Source organism: Euleptes europaea, chromosome 3, assembly GCF_029931775.1.
Source record: "Euleptes europaea isolate rEulEur1 chromosome 3, rEulEur1.hap1, whole genome shotgun sequence".
NCBI classification, from domain to species: Eukaryota; Metazoa; Chordata; class Lepidosauria; order Squamata; family Sphaerodactylidae; genus Euleptes; species Euleptes europaea.
In genome coordinates this window covers 111,678,477-111,700,958 of record NC_079314.1, presented here as the reverse complement: position 1 = coordinate 111,700,958, position 22,482 = coordinate 111,678,477, and the positions used below count along the sequence as shown (strand labels likewise).

The window sequence follows — 22,482 nt, the reverse complement described above, 5'->3', positions numbered from 1 at the left end:
CCCCAGCCGGGCAGATGGGTGGGGGACCCCTTCTGGGCCCCATAATTTGGGACCCCCTGACCCAATCTTCACAAAACTTGGGGGTTCTTGCAAGAAGGGTCCCCTCAAGCTACACTGAAAGTGCAAGACCTCTACCTCCAAATATGCTCCCCCAGAGCTGCGGAAAGCCGCAAATGTGTTTGTAATGGCTTGATTGCAATGGGAAGATGGGGGGACCCCTTCTGGGCCCCATAACTCGGGACCCCCTGACCCAATCTTCACAAAACTTGGGGGTTCTTGCAAGAAGGGTCCCCTCAAGCTACACTGAAAGTTTGGGACCTCTACCTCCAAACATGCCCCCCCCCCAGAGCTGCAGAAAGGCACGAATATTCACCCCCCCCCACAGGGATCTCTCTCACACACAAACAGACACTCTCTCTTTCTCTCCACGGGCTGCACAGCAGCTGGGCTCACGCACTCAACTGTGACTGATTGACCAGAAGAAGACCCAGCTTGGCCACCGATTGGCTGCGGGAGAATGCTGCTTTCGGGGTGCCGAATTTGCCCAAATTTATTCGGCGTCCGCCCGAACTCGCCAAATTCGGCTTGTCGTTTTCCCACCTTTTTTGAATTTGGTTCCATCTGAACTGAAAACTGCCAAATCGGGGAAAATTCGGCTGTTTTTCGGTTCAGAATGAATCAAATCGACAGCCCTAGTACCATGTCCCAGGTAACTCAGGAATACTCCATCATCTAGTTTGGACCTCAGTCTAGGATTCTCAAACAAAAACTGGCAGAGATTTTGGCCATAATCCAGTGCAGAGTAATGTGTGCTAAAGCCTCTTCCCTGTAATGGTGTTATGACTAATTTTGACCTGGATTTATTTACTTATTTAGGAAGTGTATTTGCCATTTCTCCAATGACCTAGAGCAGCTCATGAGGTTAAAAAAAAATTAAAACTACCAAACCAACAAAAGAATTAAAAATGTGAATAGCCCCAAACGCCAGGGGAAATGTTCAATAACCTACTATGTTAGCGATAACACCAGAAGCAGACCATAAAAACTGTTAAAACAAAGATGAAACCCCTCAGTGAAAAGCCTGGATAAAAAAAAATGTTTCGGCCTGGCACTGAAAGAACATTAAGGGAGGTGCTAAGCTAGCCTCAAGGAGGAGTGCCACCACCCAAAAAGCCCCGTCTTTGATTGACACCCGCCTCAACGCTGCAGTCCGGAGCACAGAGTGGATCGACTGGCAGACTGGATAGTACAGGAAATTATGCTGTTTGCTTTGTAACCAGAAAGAGAGGGTTCTTACGGTATTTTTCCTAGATCCCGTTAAGTCTTTGCATCCAGCAAAACAGGCGGACACATAAGTGATTCCGTCCTCTCCACAGACAGGATCCCACTGGTTCACGGCACAGTTGCAGTCAGAGTTGCAGGAGGAAGATAAGGAACTGGCATGCCACGGGACTGTTGGTCTTAGAAAGTGAAATTAGAGATGCACATTTAGGTTATTACAGAATCTCACAGTGTGTGAACAGTTCTATTTAGGTTCTATAAGAGGGAGAGCTGTGGGTGTGTGCATTGTTTAAGAGGAATTCTCTTAATTCCTTTTTACCCAATTTCTCCTTTAATCCACTTCTCTTCTTTTTAGAAATTTGGAGTCTGTGTCACACACATTGCATTTTAACCAAAACAAAGATATGAAAAGGGGGAAGGGCACTCTGTACAAGCTCAGAGGCAGGCAATGTCTTCCCAAACCATAGAGGTTTCTAGCAATTCTTAGAGCTCTCCTCTGACCCTTCCAGGTTTTCCCCAGAAGTGAGATCCGCCACCTTTACATTTTCCCCCTCCAGCCTCCACTTATAGAGTGGCAGCACACACCCGGAGCTGAGGGAAGGGATCTCCGACTCCCACCCCAAATGGCAAACCTACGTCTACCTTAAATCTCTCAGAGAATGATGCTTCTGGATGTAGTTGGCACCCCAAGGTAGAAACAAAAAACATCCCCAAAAGATGCTCCCATCTATCTCCCCCTCTGATCTGTACCAGGCACACTTATGGCACACCTAGATGGCTGCCTGAGACCCTGGAGAGCCGCTGTCAGTCTGAGTAGACAATACTGACCTTGTTGGACCAAGGGTCTCATTCCATAGAAGAAAGCAACATGTGAGAGTTCCATTCACGAGAGGAGGGGCCTTGGCTCAGGGGCAGAGCGTCTGCTTGGTATGCAGAAGGTCCCAGGTTCAATCCCCAGCATCTCCAGTTAAAGGATCTGCCCCAGGATGTGGCAATGGCTGCCAACTTGGAAGGCTTTAAGAGGGGAGTGGACGTGTTCATGGAGGAGAGGGCTATCCATGGCTACTAGTCAAAATGGATACTACTCATGATGCATCCCTATTCCCTCCAGGATCAGAGGAGCATGCCTATTATATTAGGTGCTGAGGAACACAGGCAGGATGGTGCTGCTGCAGTCATCTTGTTTGTGGGCTTCCTAGAGGCACCTGGTTGGCCACTGTGTGAAGATGTTGCTGGACTTGATGGACCTTGGTCTGATCCAGCATGGCCTTTCTTATGTTCTTATGTTTTTTTACAGTAAGAGGGGGAGATAGTTGTGAATTTCCTGCATTGCTCAGGGGTTGCAGTAGAACTTCCTGCCCCAGGATGTGGAAGGCTTGAAGAGGGGAGTGGACATGTTCATGGAGGATAGGGCTATCAGTGGCTACTTGTCAAAATGGGTACTAGCCATGATGCATACCTATTCTCTCCAGGATCAGAGGAGCATGCCTATTGTATTAGGTGCTGTGGACCACAGGCAGGAGAATGCTGCTGCAATTGTCTTGTTTGTGGGCTTCCTAGAGGCACCTGGTGGGCCACTGTGCGACCAGCCTGCTGGACTTGATGGGCCTTGGTCTGATCCAGCATTTTTTATGTTCTTATGCATACCTTTCTTACATTTTTTATGTTCTTATGCATACCTACCCCTCATAGGACACTGTTAATCCAGCCACTTTGCGATTCTCGCATCCCATCACCAAATACAAAAGTGAAATGAGGAAGGCGGTGATGGATGCGCCGAATGCCAATTTTGTAGTAGCAACCATGCCCAATTTGAATTTTTTCATGATGAACCCTCCTAGGAGTAGACCGATGCTCACAGCTGGTAAGATGAACAACCCTGAAATAAGAGAGAGGAGGAAATGTATTCATTTAGATGCTTATACCCTACGTTTTCTTCCCGAAGGGATCCAATGCTGCAGAGCACCAGGCAACCAGAGACAATAGTCTGCTCTTCCACCGAAACAGACAAAATTCTGCCTTCCAATAGCTCCCAAGCCCTTTACGAGGAGTTCAGCCAGCTAATTTTAATTTCAAATTGAATAAAGCATGCAGAGTCATATTCTGCTCCAGGAAGGAAGTGCAGTCTGCCTTGTGCAAATCTGCTTTGAGCAAATCTATACATAGCAAAGTTTGGTAAGCAGATGGGAGACAAAGATATTCAAGCTATTCATTCATGTTTGACAGTTAAATAATTATTTAAGGAATGCCCAGTCTGGTGCCCATAGGCACCATAGCACTTGCAAACACCTTTCCTGGTGCCCACCAAGTGTTTTTAGATAGTGGATGGGACCTGGTCGGACAGGACCAGCACAGCATCTATTTGACCACTGGAGATCCAATTTACCAAAACAGATAAAAGGACGTATTTCTTCACACAACACATAGTTAAATTGTGGAACTCCCTGCCTCGGGATGTGGTGATGGCTGCCAACTTGGAAGAATGTAAGAGGGGAAGGGACATGTTCATAGAGGAGAGGGCTACTAGTCAACATGGATACTAGTCACGATGCATACCTATTCTCTCCAGGATCAGAGGAGCATGCCTATTATATTAGGTGTAGGGCTGTTGGGGGAGGGGGGGAATTCAGTAAAATTCGGATTCAAGTTTATTGGCCTTTTCCCCCTGGGAAAACCCGAATCCAAATTTCCCATATTGGTAAAGGTAGGAATTGGGCTTTAAATTTGAGATTCCGAAAAATTCGGTCATTTAAACCAATTAAACCAATTTTGAGGGGGCATTTTTGCAGGTAGAGGTCCCAAATTTTACGGGTAGCTAGAAGGGACTCACCTTGCAAGAACCCCCAAGTTTGGTAAAGATTGGGTCAGGGGGTACGGAGTTATGGTGTCTGGAAGGGGTCACCCCATCCTCCTCCATTGAAATGCATTGGCAAAGTGGTTCTGTTCAGATGCTTTAGTGTGATCTTTACAATGTATCTCAATGGAGAAGCCGGGCTTTAAATGGTGGGAATGTTTGCCCCATGCCTCCATAGAGATACAATGTATACCGAATTTGCATCTATTCAGTATTTTTCTGGTTGGGTTGCCTTGTTTGGGGGCTTCCTGGAGGCACTGGTTGGCCACTGTGTGAACAGACAGCTGGACTTGATGGGCCTGGGTCTGATCCAGCATGGCCTTTCTTATATTCTTATTGGCTGTGCAGATTTTTTAAAAATTGCTTTGGCAGCAGCTGCCACCACAGCACAAGGATCTTTACTGTGTGGCTAAAGGTAAGCTGTGTGTAAGGATGAAAATATTTTTCAACATGTCTGGGGTCGCTCAGCCCCCCAGACCTCTGGACGAGACTTTCTGCCCCTTATCTGGGAGTCTGGGAGAAGCGATGCTTAAGGAAAAGAAGCAGTATTTGTCCGGTGTGCTGCCATGCACCAGCAGTAGGGTTGCCAGGTCCCTCCTCGCAACCGGTGGGAGGTTTTTGGGGCAGATCCTGAGGAGGGTGGGGTTTGGGGAGGGACTTCAATGCCATAGAGTCCAATTGCCAAAGCGGCCATTTTCTCCAGGTGAACTGATCTGTATTGGCTGGAGATCAGTTGGAATAGCAGGAGATCTCCAGCTAGTACCTGGAGGTTGGCAACCCTAGCCAACAGACTCAGTGCAACTCCAAGCGCATATGGGGGTGAGCTGCTGAACAAATGGGGCTCAACAGAAGACATGTTGTGGCAGGAGTCTGGGAAAGCGTCAGCCCTGCCCACCCTGATGCAAATCAAGGCATCTGGGAGAGCCAGACGCACAATCCTCCCAGGCTCAGCCAATGGGAGATGGTGCTGAGATGTGCGCAGGAAAGGCAGAGACAAGGGTGATCGGTGGGTCTTCTGCCAGATCCAGATATTGACCAAGGGAAAGGGTGGAGCCAGGGAAACGAGGGGAGTGGGGAAGGACGGGCCCCATTGGATAATGAATGGAAAGGGGGTGGAGCAACTGCCCTTTAAAAAGGGAAGATTCCACAACGGCCGAGGAGGAAGGGGGCTGGGTCCTCCTCCTATGGCAGCCATTTTGTGATTTCACCAACAACTAGGGTACCTGGGTCCCTCTTTGCAAACAGTGGGAGGGTTTGAGGAGGGGAGGGACTTCAATGCCACGGAGTCCAATTGCCAAAGCTGCCATTTTCTCCAGGTGAACTCATCTCTATCATCTGGAAATCAGTGGTAATAGCAGATCTCCAGCCAGTACCTGGTGGCTGGCAACCCTACCAACAACCCTGTGTCAGAATTCCAAAGGTGCCCACAGGCTCAAAACGATTGGGGACCCCTGCTTTAAGGCATATCCACTGGCAGACTCTCCCCCTTTATCAGGTGCTGAGGGGTACAGGGGTGGGTGATTAGAAACAACCTATTGATCAAAAACAGGGATTTGGGGTGGGGGGAACCCTGCAAAATGGGGCTAGCCACAGCTACCACTTAGGGCTCTGCAAACTTGAAATAATATAGGTTTGCATCTGAATGTTAATTTAAAAAATTGGGGTTTAACACCCCCCCCAAAAAAAACCCTTAGCATTGCAAAAATAATGTAACACAATTGTTAAGGACCAAACGTTAATAAAAGGTTTCCAAATGGTCTTCAGCATAGCCTCCTACACAGATGTTTACAAAAAGTCACTACAGATAAACTGAACCGAAAAAGGGTGCCATTTGACTGGAGCCGGAAAAAAATGAATCTGAACTGCCCCTCCCCCCATATCAGTATGGGAATTCAACTTTCTTCGGATTTATCAAAAAAAAATTGGGTCTTATACTTGAATTCGAAAAACAGCTAGGACTAATATAGAACCGATCCAAGCACTTGATGTGCCCTAGCCCCACCCACTGGTAGGATGGTTATAGAACGCTTACAACTTTCCACTTTTATAACACTATAGTAATATGCCAATTAATGATTTTTAAAAGCCACAAGAGAAAACATTCAATAAACCCTGAACACTAGAGAATGCACCACAGCATCCCCTAGGATACAAGTGGACTTATCGACCCTTTCAGCAGTATGTACATTAGCTAGATTTTTAACAGGCTGTCGCTTCTCCAATAAGTCCAATGTCTTTGAGTATGGATGCAGCACACCTCTACCAATCTACCTTGATGACAGCTGATGCCATCCTTGAGAAGAAGAAGCAGAAAAGTTGGGTTTTATACCCTGCTTTTCTCTAGCTTTAAGGAGGCTCGAAGTGGCTTATGATTGCCTTCCCTTCCTGCCATCACAATAGATACCTTGCGAAGTAGATGGGGCTGAGACAGTTCGGAGAGAATTGTGACTGGCCCAAGGTCACCCAGCTGGCTTTATGTGTAGGCATGGGGAATCAAACCCAGTTCACCAGATTAGCGTCTATTGCTCTTAATCACTACACTACACTGGCTCTCAGGCTCTCTCAGACTGCTGTCAAGAGACAGTTCTCCTGGAGGTAGTTGATCTGCTTGTCTTCCTGCAGAATTGGATGGTCCTGTGGCTCAGGGAGAAGTAGAGGGGGTCCCACCAAGCATGAGAGCTGTCACCATGAGTGGTTTGACCACTGTGGATTTTTTTGAGAAGAGGGGAGGAGGAGGAGGAGGAGAAGAAGAAGAAGAAGAAGGTTGGCTTTTATATGCCGACTTTCTCTACCACTTAAGGGAGACTCAAACAGGCTTACAATGACCTTCCCTTCCCTCCCCACAAGAAGAAGAAGAAGAGAGCGCTCTAACAGAGCTGTAACTTGCCCAAGGTCACCCAGCTGGCTTTGTGTGTAGGAGTGGGGAAACAAATCCAGTTCACCAGATTAGCGTCAGCTGCTCATGTGGAGGACTGGGGAAGCAAATCCTGTTCTCCAGATTAGAGTCCACTGCTCCAAACCACTGTTCTTAACCACTACACCACACTGGGTCCCACCAAGCATGAGAGCTGTCACCATGTGTGGTTTGACCACTGTGGGTTTTTGTTGAGAAGAAGGCAGGCCAGGGGAGGGGAATTGGTATCAGACCCATCCCATTCCCAAGGAGTGCTGGATAACAAAGCTTTTACTGTATCGTTCAGCCGTTCACTCCATTTTAAAGACACATGACTCACCTGTTATAAAGTTAGACTTGGAGGCTGACTGACCATACTGCTGCTCCATATATTTCGGATTATATGTCAGATAGCCGATGAAGCTACTGAACTGCAGCAGTGAACAACACAACATTACGGAGTACATTCGGTTACCCAGGACTCTTTTCAGGGACTTAAAGAAATCTGAAAGAGACAAAATGCTGGTTAGGGCAGGCCTGGCCTACTGCACTGATGGAGACACATTTTTACAGGGATGGCGGTATAACTGTTCCATTCGGGTGGAAAGGTATCAGCTGGATATTAGGGAAAATATGTGTTGTTCAGCAGTGGAATTGGTTGCCTAGGGAGGTGGTGAGCTCCCCCTCACTGGAGTCTTGAAGCAAAAGCTGGACAAACACTTCTCAGGGATCCTCTAGAGCAGTGGTTCCCAAACTTTTCGGGTCCTTGGTTCCACAAACTCAACCCCACCACCCCCTACCCTATAAAAAGCATTGTTCAAAATAGGGGTTTGCATGACTCACTAAAGAAGATAATAACAATACAATTTCAAAACACATCTATTCAAAAACAAACTTTTTAGTTGAAATTTATTCAACCAAATTGATGAACTTAATCCAGTGGTACCAACTCTTCAAAGATTCTGATGGTTTCCACCAAATTTGCCAGCATGGCGCCATAGCTTGATCTATTGTAAATTAGTGAACAACACAGTTGAAGGGGCCCACCTCTAGTGGCCCCTGCTGCCTCCTTGCCTCTTCGTGCCCCCCTAGTTAATCCCACTGCCCCCCCAGGGGGTGGTACTGCCCACTTTAGGAACCACTGCTCTAGACTGACCCTGCATTGAGTGGGGGTTGGACTAGATGGCCCGGACACAGGGCACAGGCTGAAGCTTCCACAGTCCCAGAATAGAAAAAAACAAGCATGAAGGGGAAAGAACCCTTTCTTCTTTCTGCCTGAAGAGACCAGTCCTGGAGAAGTGTACCCTTGTCGGTTGAGAGGACCACCCCTAAAATGTGGTAATGTGGTTCCCAACAATCACCTGAGTACAATTGCCAGATTCGAGTCTGGTAGCGCCTTAGAAACCAACAAGGGAGGGAAGGGACGAAGGGAGCTTTGACTCTCAACATTTTTGTTGGTTTCTGGGGTGAGACTGGACTTGAAGCTAGCTGTTCTACTACAGACCGACAGGGCTACCCTCTGGAAGTAACTTCACTGAATAGAATGATGACCCTAAACATGCAACAAATCTGGGGGGGGGGGATGCAAACAGCAACGCATGTATGATTTTGCCGTCAAGTCACAGCTGACTTACGGCGACCCCATAAGGTTTTCAAGGCAAGAGTCGTTTGGAGGTGGTTTGCCATTGCCTGCCTCCACGTGGGCTGGGAGAGTTCTGAGAGAACTGTGACTGGCCAGAGGTCTTCTAGCAGTCTTCATGTGGAGGAATGGGGAATCAACACGTAGTTAAATTGTGGAACTCCCTGCCCCAAAATGTGGTGATGGCTGCCAACTTGGAAGGCTTTACGAGGGGAGTGGACATGTTCATGGAGGAAAGGGGTATTCATGGTTACTAGTTAAAATGGATACTAGTCATGATGCATACCTATTCTCTCCAGAATCAGAGGAGCATGCCTATTATCTTAGGTGCTGTGGAACACAGGCAGGACAATGCTGCTGCAGCTGTCTTGTTTGTGGGCTTCCTAGAGACACCTGGTTGGCCACTGTGTGAACAGACTGCTGGACTTGGTGGGCCTTGGTCTGATCCAGCAGGGCTTTTCTTATGTTCCTATGTTTTTATGAACCCGGTTCTCCAGATTGGAGTCTGCTGCTCTTAACCACTACACCACGCTGGCTCTCATTTGAGTATTGGAGTAGAACTCAAATAATATTTTTGTGCGTACATCCCAACTGTAATCTAAATGGATCCTCTATATTCAGTGGCAACACACTTCTGAGTATTTAATTCTGGGGGCGGACATCGGGGAGGGATGGCTGCCTGACTGTGAACATCCCCAGAGGGATATGGAATAGGAATGCTGGATGTTTAGAGCTGTTTACGGCTGTTTAGCTTGGAAAGAAGGCGGTTAAGGGGAGACATGACAGAGGTCTATAAAATTATGCATGGTTTGGCAAAAGTGGACAGAGAGAAGCTTTTCTCCCTCTCCCATAATACTAGAACATGAGGTCATCTGCTGAAGCTGGAGGGTGAGAGATTCAAAACGGATAAAAGGAAGTATTTCTTCACACAACGCGTAGCTAAATTGTGGAACTCCCTGTGGTGATGGCTGCCAACTTGGAAGGCTTGAAGAGGGGACATGTTCATGGAGGAGAGGGCTATTCATGGATACTAGTCAAAATGGATACCAGTCATGATGCATACCTATTCTCTCCAGGACCAGAGGAGCATTTCTATTATATTAGGTGCTGTGGGACACAGGCAGGGTAATGCTGCTGCAGTCGTCTTGCTTGTGGGCTTCCTGGAGGCACCCTGTTGGCCACTGTGTGAACAGACTGCTGGACTTGATGGACCTTGGTCTGATCCAGCATGGCCTTTCTTATGTTCTTATGATGAGATGGACCTTAACATGTGGTCCAAACTGTGCTTTTTCCTTACCTTTCAAACCTGCTGTCCATTTCCCAGCTTCCTGAGTTTCAGACCTGGATACCTGAGGTCCATCACCATTAAGTTTCACAGCATCCGGGGGCTCTTGCACATGATCGGGCTCAGCTTCCACATTCAGGCTTTTAGGCAGGAGCCAGAAGGGAATGGCAGAAATCAGGTTGATGACACCAGCTATCACAAAACCGAGCCACCAGGCGCCAACCCAGCGGGAATCAGTCGGGGTTATACTGATTGTATCTAAAAGACATGTTCAAACCAAGGTCACTGACGGATTATTTCTCATCTGCTGCAATTTACGTTAGGAGTTTACCACAAGGGGGTTTACAGTCTAAAGAGGTGACACAGTGAAAACCCATGAAATATACGCAATCTAGGGTTGCCAGCCTCCAGGTACTAGCTGGAGATCTACTGCTGTTACAACTGATCTCCAGCCGATAGAGATCAGTTCACCTGGAGAAAATTGTCGCTTTTGCAATTGGACTCTATGGCATTGAAGTCCCTCCCCTCCCCAAACCCCACCCTCCTCAGGCTCCACCCCCAAAACTTCCCACCGGTAGTGAAGAAGGGCCTGGCAACCCTAAAGCAAGAGAAGAGTCCCCAACGTAGTGCCCATGGACGCCATGCCATCATGTCCTCAGGGCTGACAATCCCCATGGCGCAAGTGGGGACTGAACCTGGGTTTTCCAGGTCCTAGTCCGACACCTTAACCACTACACCACGCTGGCTCTCATTGATACCCATAGGTCTTGTAAATAAGAACGCCACATCCTTGCATGTCATCTGGCCTCCTTACCCATATCTACAAAGCCAATGTCCACATACAGTTTGGCGAACAGAGACCCCAAGAGGAAGCCAGCCATCGGGCCAATCATTGCAATTGTGTGCAAAATGCCTGCGTATAACAAAAAAACAACAACAACAACAACCCAATGTCAGTACATTCCACTACACAAACACATGTGCGTTCTGGAACTGAGCCAGAAAAGGAGAGGTGCTTCTCACAAAGCCTTCACAAACCATTACAAGACTTGGTTTGGGTGAACATGCGAACCCATGAAGCTGCCTTATACTGAATCAGACCCTTGGTCTATCAAAGTCAGTATTGTCTCAGACCAGAAGCGACTCTCCAGGGTCTCAAGGTAGAGGTCTTTCTCAGTACCTACTTGCCTAGTCCCTTTAACTGGAGGTGCTGGGGATTGAACCTGGGACCTTCTGCATGCCAAGCAGAGGCTCTATCACTGAGCCACAGCCCCTGAAGAGGGTGAAGATTGGAAGGGTCTGCAAAAGGAAGCAGTGCCTTGTCCAGACCCCCTTGCTCATAATGAATGTTAGGAAGGAGTGGACCAGATCCTGTTATGGAAGCAACAGGATCAATAGGTTTGCTTTTGGTTCACAGTGGCAATGAAATTGGTGGCTTTAGCAATGAAGAGGTCCCTCCCTTCCCTCTGAGGCACACTCTGACCAAGGCCAATGGTTGGCTTTGTTTGTTCCCTGCCCAATCGGATTGACAATGTGGCTCTGTGACATCATTGCATCCGCTGTGAGATTCCTGATGCCAAGGCAGCTGCATGCTTGTGGATGTGAACATGTGTGAAATGTATACAACATTAAATACATGCATATAGTGTATACATACTTTATTTTGAATATTTTTAATGTTGAAATGTTTTAATGTTTGATGTCTTGGGGATCCTGTTATCCCTTTTTTGCTTCATATACTATTCCAAACAGGGCTGCAAATCCCCCAGTGGGGGTAGGGGATTCCTTGCCCCCAGGTCCAGCTCCCACTACTCACCACTGCTCTGAGTAGCAATGAGAGAATTTAAAAAAAAACAAAAAAACAGCAGCATCAGATGTGGTGCTACATCACTTCTGGTAAAAACCTGGAAATGACATTGGGCAGTTCTAGGAATCATCAGAAACTATGGCTTTACAGTAGAGTTTCTGGCGATTCCTAGAGCTACCATGTGTCTTTTTGGGGTTTTACTGGAAGTGGCATAGTGCTGCAGCTGGCGTTACAACTCCTTCCATGTCCCTGCCTACAACTCTCCCACTGGTTGCCAGGCACTACCTGGCAACCTTAATGCCAAAGCTGACTTTAAACATTTGATATCATCCCTGGAAACAGTATGCACACACAAAAAATTAAAATTAGTTCCAGCTTTAGAAGAGTATATAAAGTCCAAATTTAGACACGGTGAAAGTAAAATGTTACTGCTGTTGGCTAGTAGTTCCTTTTCTGTATTGTATTGTTTGTTTTGTTTTTTCTTTTCTTTTCGCAATCCAGTTGTTACAATATCAGCCCATTCCTGAAACAACGGCGTGCAGAGTTGGCAGGGAAGAGGTGCAGCGGCGCCTCTTCCTAAGCCGATTCGCACACGCTGTAAAAAAACAAAAGCCGTTTTGCGGGGTTTTTTGTTTTGTTTTACCGGCGCTAAAAGCCCCATTGAAAACAGTGAGGCTGCACCTGCTCAAAAAATACGCCGCTGTTCCCGGCGCTGGCGTATCTGACTGAACCGGGATAGGAAGCTGCCTAGCCAGCGGCTCCTCCCCCAGCCCACCCTGGCCCACCCCCTGCGCCGATGCGGCCTCTCTATGCTGTGGCCGGCGCCACGGAGAGGCCGCACCAGCGGAGAGGGGATGCGTGGTTCTGTGGCGCTCTGCCACCGGTGGGCCTAGCCTTGCCACCAGCGTGTGTGTAATCACGCGCTTACACGCACTTACGCTGAAGGCAGGGTTGCACTGCCTCCAAAGAGGTTTCGGCCCATTTTTCAGGAATGGGCTGTATGTCTTACAGTGTTTTCCTTTATTGCGTTGATCTGCTCATTTTGTAATCCACCTCAAGTCTCAGTGAAAAATGCAGACTATAAGTAAAGTTTATGTCAATCTGAATATTCCTCCACTAGGTCTCACTTTGTACTCTAGGAAGGTCCCTTAGAGATTACCTATATATAAAGGTGAATTCTCTTCTTTTGAAAAATCATCAAGGTAAGAAATACCCAATGGGGTTATCGGCGTTTCACCAATTCCACGTAACACATTCCCCAGCAAGACATAAATCCATGCATTGGATGACGTTTCCTTTTCACAACCTGCAAATCACAGTTAAGCACAGAAGGTAAATAAGATGGCAGTCAGAGTCACTCCCATAAACATCAATAACTGGGGCTCACTACAGGAGATAGTGAAGTATCACAGGCCTATTCTATTGAAGAGGTAGTTAGTATTGCCTACTCAGACCGGCATAAGGAAGTCGGCATATAAAAAATACTTCTTCTTCTTCTTCTTCTTCTTCTGTTTGCCTACAAGGTTCTCATGCCCAGTTAGGTGGAAAGACACATGCTTCATGCAGCACCCCCAGTGCCAAAAGTCCCCCTTTGTCCCCTGAAAAAAATAAGGATCATTTACTCTTGTTATCATGAGATCATCACATATATTTCCATGCAGAGTGGGGGAACAGATGAACTGATGACAACACAATACAAGATAAGGTCCAGTGGACCCTTAGAGACAGAATTTATTTATTTATAAGCTTCACGCCAGCCAGACTTTTCACTTCAATGGGACCAAAAATGGAGAACACGAGTGACACTGCATGATGTCGGGACACTCTAGGGATTCCCCAAATGTCTATGGTTTCTATCATATAGAGACAGAGGAATTTCTAGAGCATTGTGATGTCACTTCTGGCCACAAGTGAATGTGCGTCTCCAGAGGGTAAGGAAATAATTTGACACAAGGATGCCATTTTCTGCAGCAGTGCCATGTTGAATATAATGTATAGTTTCCTACTTACCTGTTCCTAACCCTCCATGCAGAAATCACAACCTTACCTGAACCTGGATTCCCTTGTAATTCCATAACAGTTTGATTTCTTGAGCAGGGAGAGACATCGAATGTTGTGTTGTCTGATGATGAACGGGACACTGACTCATATTCATAACTGAAAAGAAAAATAGTTAAATTTCATAACAATGCTCAGTAAGGTTGACGAAGGAATATGGAGGTATTCATTGTCAGTGACAAGAGGGAATGGCAAAATTAAGATTTTCAATAACCTACAATTTGGATCAGGAGTAGTAGGATGTAATGGTCCCAGTAAAGATCAAAACTGCTTTCCCCCATAGCTTTAGTCTGTGATGGTGGTTTCATGGTAAAAATGTTTGTTTGTTTATTTATTTATTTAAATATCTATACCCCCACCATTTCCATAAGAGTGGTATGCTGTAGGACTGCAGTCCAAGCTCTGCTCACGACCTGTCTTTGATCCCAACGGAAGTCGGTTTCAGGTAGCTGGCTCAAGGTTGACTCAGCCTTCCAACATTCTGAGGTCAGTAAAATGGGTACCCAGCTTGCTGGGGGTAAAGTGTAGATGACTGGGGAAGGCAATGGCAAACCTAGTAAACATCAGGGAGGGGCTGGGGCTCAGTGATAGATCATCTGTTTGGCATGCAGAGGGTTCCAGGTTCAATCCCTGGCATCTCCAGTCAAAGGAATTAGGCAAGTAGGTAATGTGAAAGACCTCTGCTTAAGACCCTGGAGAGCCACTGCAGGTCTGAGTAGACAATACTGAATTTGACGGACCAAGGGTCTGATTCAGTTTAAGGCAGCTTAATGTGTTCAATGACCCAGTGCTTGCACAGGGGACTACCTTTACCATTTCCATAGCTCAAGGTGGCTGACAAATTCAAATTTAGAACTTGCAGAATACAAGAAAACTTCTGTGTTCCCATTGGGGAGAAAGATGGGGTGCTGGGTATTGGTAGACCTTTCCACTGTTATCCCAGACCTACAGATCTCAGGGGAGAAGGGATAACCATGAAACCTGTATACGTTTGTAGTATAGATACACCTTTGGACTAATGAGACCAATCCCTTTAAAATGATAGCCTCCCCCCCCCCAAGTTAATTCAACTAAATAGAAATACTTACTAGCCCATGAAGAAGTGAGGCATGGCTATTAAGAAGCTCCCCAGAGACATGACAAAACAACCAAGAGCAATGATGCGTGGCCGATGAAATTTTGCCCCGTAATAACTCACAAATGCGATCACTAACAAATTGCCTAAAAAAACAACACAAAGGGGTCAAGAACGCCAAGGGTAAATTTAAGATGGCTGCTACAAGGAAACAAGGGAAAGTGCCATTTAGGCACTAGGTCTACCATCCATTTGTGGGGATAGACCTGTTCCCTGGATGCCAGGTCTGCCACCCATTGAAAACAGTACTGAAATAACCTAAAAGAATCATGAAGTTTTGGGGGTCCTTTGCTTCATTTAGGGGTATTTCCAATCAGAAATGTAAGCCGTAATTTCATTCCAGTTCGGAAATATCCAAGTGCACACCCTTAAGGTCAACTTTTCTGCATAGCTAGGGTTGCCAGGTCCCCCCTCTCTTCCGGCAAGAGATTTTTGGGGCGGGGATCACGCGCTGCCACAAGCGACATGATCCCGTCAGTTCTGGTTTACTTCCAGAACCGCCGCAGCACAACAGGGCTAGGGCTGTCGGTTCTTCCCGAACTGAAAAACAGCCGAATTTCCCCTGATTCGGCGGTTTTTAGTTCAGATGGAACCGAACTCAAAAAAGGCGGGAAAACGGGGAGCCGAATTCAGTGAGTTTGGGGTGTTCGGCAAATAAATTCAGCAAATTCGGGGTTCGGCGCAGCAGCATAACTGTCAGTTAGTAAGCAGCATTCTCCTGCGGCCAATCGGTGGCCAAGCTGGGTCTTCTTCCCCACCCTTAATGTGCATCTCTGACAATGGGGGGTTTGCAATTAGCAGGGCTTGCCGCCCACTCCCAAAGCTCCCAGCCCCGACAAACAGCTGAGCTGAGGGGAGCAAGGGCGGGGCAGGTGCGAAGAAGATGGAACAGAAGACATCCACAGTAAGACCCGTTTTGGGGCTTTTCTCTATAATTTTTCTCCTGTGTGTGTATGTGGGGGGGGGGGGAAGCAGAGTCTGTGTGTGTGTGGGGAGGGAGCAGTTTCTGTGGAGGGGAAGCCAAAGGAGGCTTTTGCCTGTTCTGCGGGGGGGGGGGGTGCCCCCTGATGGAACAGAAGACATCCACAGTAAGACCCATTTTGGGGCTTTTCTCTATAATTTTTCTCCTGTGTGTGTGTGGGGGGGGGGAAGCAGAGTCTGTGTGTGTGGGGGGAGGGAGCAGTTTCTGTGGGTGGGTGGGGGAAGCCAAAGGGGGCTTTCGCCTGTTCTGCAGGGGGGTGCCCCCTGAGTCTCTCTCTCCCTGGTTTGAGGAGGGGGGGGGCTTCAGTTGTGTGTCCTCAGGTTTTCCCTCATTCATAAGATCGGTTAGGTCTATTTTGATGCTTGCTCAAAACTGGTTTTCAAATTGTGACTTAAAGAATGTATTTGTCTGGTCCTGAGTCCGATGCAAAAGGGGAAATTCCACCCCCTCCTGCTCCTTATGCATAGCTAGCTGCCTCTGTCCCTTTCCATGGTTTGCAAACTCCCAGGTGTCAGGTGTTGCTTTGCATGGTTGCAAACATGTTGCTTTGCATGGTTTGCATGGTTGCAAACATGTTGCTTTGCATGGTTTGTATGGTTGCAAACATGTTGCTTTGCATGGTTTGCATGGCTGCAAATGTGTTGCTTTGCATGGTTTGCAAACTTCTTTGCACCTACCCTGCCCTTGCTCCCAGCAGCTCAGCTGTTTGTCAGGGCTGGGAGCTTCGGGAGTGGGTGGCAAGCTCTGCTAATTGCAAACCCCCATTATCAGAGATGCACATTGAGGAGGGGGGACCCCTTTCGAGGGCCATATCTCAGCCCCCCCTGACCCAATCTTTACAAAACTTGGGGGTTCTTGCAAGAAGTGTCCCCTCAAGCTATGCTGAAAGTTTGGGACCTCTACCCCCAAAAATGCTCCCCTGGAGCCGCGGAAAGGCGCGATTGTGTTTTTAATGGCTTTATTCGGCCTAATTTTTCCCCGAACTCTGGATCTCATGCTGAATTGCACAGACCCGAAGTGGGGGAGTTCGGACTTCGCCATTTCCTGAATAAAAATGGGCCGAATTTTGTCAAATCCGAATTTTACCGAATTTTTTTCAACAGCCCTAAACAGGACGATTTATCACTCAAACCCCCATTCGAGTGGTAAATTGTCCCATTGTGCTGCGGCACATCCGGAAAGAAACCGGAACTGATGGGATCGCATTGCTTCCTGACCACAAAGTGGTGATCAGTATTACCCTGAGCATGTGAGAAAAGGTCACGAGAGCCAAACACTGATGTAATCCTTCCTGCCTTCCCTCTCATTATCTGCCTATGTTCACAGAATCAATGGCCATCTTGCCCCTGCTTAAAGCCCTCCAAAGAAGGAGAGCCCACCACCTCCTGAAGAAGCCTGTTCCACTGAGGAACTGCTCTAACTGTCAAGAAGTTCTTCCTAATATTAGAGAACTCAGATGGTTTCCTCCTTTCACTCATTTACTTTGCCTCATTACTTTGTGTGTGTTTTTTCCCACATAAACTTTGCTCCCTCTAGTGGTTGCTTCAATATTACATTGCTGTATCTCCAGCATAAAGGATATTTCTTAATGTCCTAGAACCGGGGATACTGCCATAGAAGCCAAAGAAGTCTGAAAGTTGGCTTTAGGAAAACTAAAGTTATTGCTGAAGAGTTCTGAGGGGTAAATCATTGAAGAATGAGCCAGTACAGGAGACGGGTTGCTTTGCTTATACTGTTGTGGGAAATGGAAGGTAGTAGCCAATAATATTTAGGAATGGGAAGAAGCCACACAAACTTGTCTATTTAGGGCCCAGTTTGGCCTCCCGAGAAGCCATTACCCAATTCAAAGCCTCCATCCACGAAGCCAGTTGTAGAGGATGAAATGGCAAATCTCCTTTCCAGTTGCGTGAAGGCACTTTTCATGGTGCTCCCAGAAAATGCCTTACTGAAGTAGGTAAAGGACAGGGCAGCAAGGAAGACCTGAGGAAAGATGGAAGAAAAAGGACATGCTGAACAGTAGGCTTTCTTGAAGAGTCTAGGGCAGGGGTATCAAACATAAGGCCTGTGGGACATATCCAGCCCCTTGAGAGCTCTTTCCTGGTTCTCAAGCCAGCTGGGGCAGCCACACTCCCCCCACTCTTAATCTGGGCTGACAAGGCATGGCCCTGCCCAACCAAGTGACATTTATGTCATATCCGGCCCTCGTAACAATTGGGTTCAACACCACTGGTCTAGGGCCTTCCAGGAGCTTCCCTCGATCTTTCAGAAGAAAGACTATGTTTGTCAATGAAGGGCCATTTGTAGGGTTGCCAACCTCAGAGGTTTTTTGCGAGTGCTGGAGAGTCCCCCCAGTGCGATGCTAAAGGGTGGAATAAATCACCAGCATCTGAAGACACAGCGAGGGCTCTCCTTCGGCGACAAGCAGAGCTACTTCCAGGAGTTTGTTTTTTTGGGTTTCAGGAAGGCATGGGCTTGGGTCTCCCTCGGAGGAAAACACAGGGCTGGGCCGGCTTCTCAGGCTTTCCAGGCGGCGGCTGCCACGGTGGCCTTGTTTCCTCCTCTCCAGCTACCCTCCCCGCCCGCCCCAGAACCTCTCCACTGATCAGCTGTTTTTTCAATCAGCTGTTTGGTGGGGAGGCAGGGAGGGCGGGTTGCTTTTCTCTCCACCGCCAGGGTTGGGGCTGCCCCAACAAACCCGCCTGACCTCGTCACATAGATGACGCTGGTCGCAGCCCCCAACCCCACCTCCCTAAATCTCCCACCCACCAACTGAAAGGCAGTGGGCAACAAGAAAAATGGGCGGTAGATTGCCCCTAAATACTGACCTTGATGGACCAATGGTCTGATTCTGTATAAGGCAGCTTCATGTGTTGGCATGAAGACAGAATTCTAGCTAGTTTGTTCACACAACAGCTCATAATAATCCCCCACGTCTAGGAAGTCAGCTTATACAGAATAATAAAATCTTAAAATCATAGAGTTGAAAGGGACCTCCAGGATCATCTAGTCCAATCCCCTGCACAATGCAAAAAATTCACAACTACCTCCCCGCCACACCACCAGTGACCCCTACTCCACGCCCAGAAGATGGCAAAACAACAACAACAGCAACAACACACACATACACACCACCCCTCCAGGATCCCTGGCCCATCTGGCCTGTAGGAAAATTGCTTCCTGACCACAGAGTGGTGATCGGCATTACCCTGGGCATGTAAGAAAGGGTCACGAGAGCCACACTGACACAACCCTTCCTGCCTTCCCTCTCATGAGCTGCCTACGTTCACAGAACCAACATTGCTGACAGATGGCCATGTAGCCTCTGCTTAAAAACCTCCACAGAAGGAGAGCCCACCACCTCCCGAGGAAGCCTGTTCCACAGAGGAACCGCTCTCACTGTCAAGAAGTTCATCCTAATACTAGAGAACTCAGATGGTCTCTTCCTTTCACTCAATCTAGGCAACTTCTTGTTGAAGGACATTTCTAGATTCTCTTGCGAAACTGACTGATGATTGGCCTTTAGACACCCTGCCTATATTTCAGGTTACTCCTTATGGCTGGGCATTGGACCATTTCTCATTGCAAAATGTGGTCGAATTTCTCATTTTCTGTGTTACGCCATCATCAAAATAACTATTTACCTGAAAGCCGATTGATGATTACAGGAAGAGATGGCAATTGTTTTTTTGATGGATATGCATGATCAAATATGCATGATCAAATACGTCTACGAATTGAATGATTAGATCAGATTTAAATAAGAGTTGACAAGATATATAACATAGAATTGATGATTGTATGTACACTATAGGGATGGGCTTTTGAATAGGGGTGTTTGAATATATAATAGATTTTAAGTATACAATAGATTTTAAGTAAAGTGGGTTGATCAATGATGATGCATAGAATAGAAATGAAGTTGAGAGTCTTTTATCTGCTCTTTGTATTTTTATAAGAGATCGGGGATAAGAGACCGGGGGTAAAAACAGGAGCAAGTTATAATGGGCACAGACACGGAATGAAATGTTATCTTTTCCCTATATGCTTTCCCCTTTCTCTCTCTTTTCTGTATCCTTTAAAAATATATTTTTTTAAAAAAATATTATTATTTACCTATTATTTTATCATTATTTAGCCTGGAATTATTGCTTGTACGAGGCATGGGCTTTATCACTTTCATTAACAACAATACTTGTATTTTAGCACACTATCAAAGCTGTTCCCATAATTTTTATTGTAAGCCATATGAAAGCCGTGTAAAGTAGGGAGCTACGAGTTTACAACCAGGAAGCCTCAAAATCAGTAAGACATTACAGAGCGGAAGCTGAGGCTAAGCAGACATAGCTTGCTTAAGGCCATCTCATGAGATCATAGCGTAGGCAAGATTCAAACCCGGAGCTTCCTGATAGATGTCAGACTTCCAGCGTGTCTCTCTATTGTGTGCTGATAATTGCTTAAATATTATCTAGCGAGGTCAACGCCGCTCTCTTTGTGCTTTCACCTTGTCCCAAAACAAATAGACACACGCTATATATACATATGCATCGATAGGGCAATAGTTGAAATAGTTTGTACTGTGCGGTTGTAGACGAGTAAACAAAACAAACCGGGGCTTGAACTTTGGGAGGCTGTTGACAGCGTGGTGCAAAGGGGGGGGGGGACCGATTTGGAAACCACAAGGGCATGTGTGTTTTTCTCAAGCAGAAAGGCCAGCCTGAATAACGGGACTGAAAAATATCATCTCCAAAGCCTTGAACCATATTCCTTGAAACCCCAGAGTTATTGCTCCACCAGGAAGCTGCTCAAGGGCTCACCAGCAAGTGGTGTTCTTAAAGCACCACAACTGCTCCCCCCCCCCCCATTTTTCTTCTGAAGCTGATTGGCTGTTTATTTGTTTATTTATTTCCTCACTTTTATATCCCGCCCTCATTCCTGGCAAATGGGTTTGTCGTTCTAGGCAAATATTTCTAGGATATCAGTCTTCACCCGGAATGACCATTAGGCATTCTTCCACCCCCCATGAAGGCCACTTAACCATCAGCGGGTCATATTCAATTAGCAGAACATTTAAATGACTTGACCTCATGGATGGAATAATTTCACAATTTACTTCTTTACACAGTGAGTGCTTAAAATGTGGAATTTGCTGCCATAGGACGTAGTGATGGCCACAGGATTACATGGCTTTAAAAGGAGATTAGATAGATTCATGGAGGATAAGGTCTTTCATGGCTACTAGCCATGGAGACTAAAGGGAACCTCCATGTTCAGAGGCAGTCAACCTCTGAATCCCAGTGCTAGGAGGCAATATTAGGAGAAGGCCTCAGCCTCAATGCCCCATTGTTGGACCTCCAGTGGAACTGGTTGGCCGCTGTGTGAGACAGGATGCTGGACTTGGTCAACTGGTCTGATCCAACAGGGCTCTTCTTATGGTCATGAGATTCCTTCCCCATGGAATCAGCATCCCACCTACTTGGTATGGTGCTTGTTCTACTGAAAAGACCCCAGGCAATCACCCACCATCTACAAGGTTGTATCATTCATGCCTTCTCCATGTGAGAGGTGATCAGTGGCACTCACATGTTTGGGAAAAGAATATCTAAAGTGCCAAAGAAAGATGCATTGCGGTACAGCTGTGACCAGGGTCAAAGGATATGCTGAGAAATCTGTGAACAGAGTTTCTCTGCCATTTTTAAAGGGAAATTGCAATGGTGTGAACCCCAATTCAGAGCAGGACCATAGTATGGGAGAAGAAAAGGATTTAACCCTTTCACTCTGTTTTTCTAATTGAAACCAACCCCACTGGATCAGTTTACATTAGTTTTGACATCTCCTGCCAAGAAAGCCTCTTATGAAGAGTATGGGAAGGTCAGTTCCCCCCTAACCAACTGACATTTCAGACCATATTTAATTATTCCTCAAGATCATCTATGTAGTTTGACAGCTTCACTTTTGTAAAACAAATAAACCCAGGTGTAAGATATTCCTTTCATGAAAGGCATAGATCCATTTGCTCCTGCTATAAAGAGAGGTGACAGTTCAGCTGTGTTCATCGTTACTGTTGCAACTACTTGGCAACCGCCCTATGTTGTCAAGTGCTTACTGATTGTCAGGAATGATGGACTGATGGGAACTAATCACTAGACAAGTCTCTCTCCCCACCCGATTGTTAAACATACCTGCACAGTATGGCTGGAGAATAGAGCCCCATGAACATGGGAGAGAGGGGTTCTAGGGAAAGATGGTTTGACATTTTAATTTAGAAACAGCCGGTTAGAGAGAGGGAGGGAGGGGAGAGAGAGAGAGAGAGTTGACTGGACTGAAGGCAGCTGTGGGGGTTGATGCCCGCTTAGAGGTTGTGTTGCCTGCTGCTGTAGGCATCTATTTTCTTCCACTTATGCTCTGCTTGTATATTTGTAAATAAATGTTGTCTGATCCCAAAGAAACTAAACCCTCGCTGGCTGGCTAAATGGGGAAGCTTATGCTATTCATTTTGCACTGCTTCCATTTGTCTATCCTCTGCTTCACATTCCATTTTCATGTGAAGT

General features: G+C 46.7%; 1 protein-coding gene across 1 annotated transcript in view; it reads right to left on the bottom strand.

The window, feature by feature from the left end:
• The window catches only part of LOC130475826 (solute carrier organic anion transporter family member 1B3-like), a 32,078-nt gene that overhangs the window by 8,472 nt on the left and 1,124 nt on the right, over positions 1–22,482 (bottom strand). Inside the window, exons 2-10 of the mRNA XM_056847695.1 lie at positions 17,773–17,914; positions 14,906–15,038; positions 13,807–13,916; positions 12,919–13,065; positions 10,767–10,865; positions 9,965–10,210; positions 7,369–7,533; positions 2,965–3,160; positions 1,298–1,460 (exon numbers count right to left, since the gene is read on the bottom strand). Of these exons, the coding sequence (XP_056703673.1) occupies positions 1,298–1,460; positions 2,965–3,160; positions 7,369–7,533; positions 9,965–10,210; positions 10,767–10,865; positions 12,919–13,065; positions 13,807–13,916; positions 14,906–15,038; positions 17,773–17,914 (1,401 nt within the window). The remainder of the gene's footprint in view (positions 1–1,297; positions 1,461–2,964; positions 3,161–7,368; positions 7,534–9,964; positions 10,211–10,766; positions 10,866–12,918; positions 13,066–13,806; positions 13,917–14,905; positions 15,039–17,772; positions 17,915–22,482) is intronic.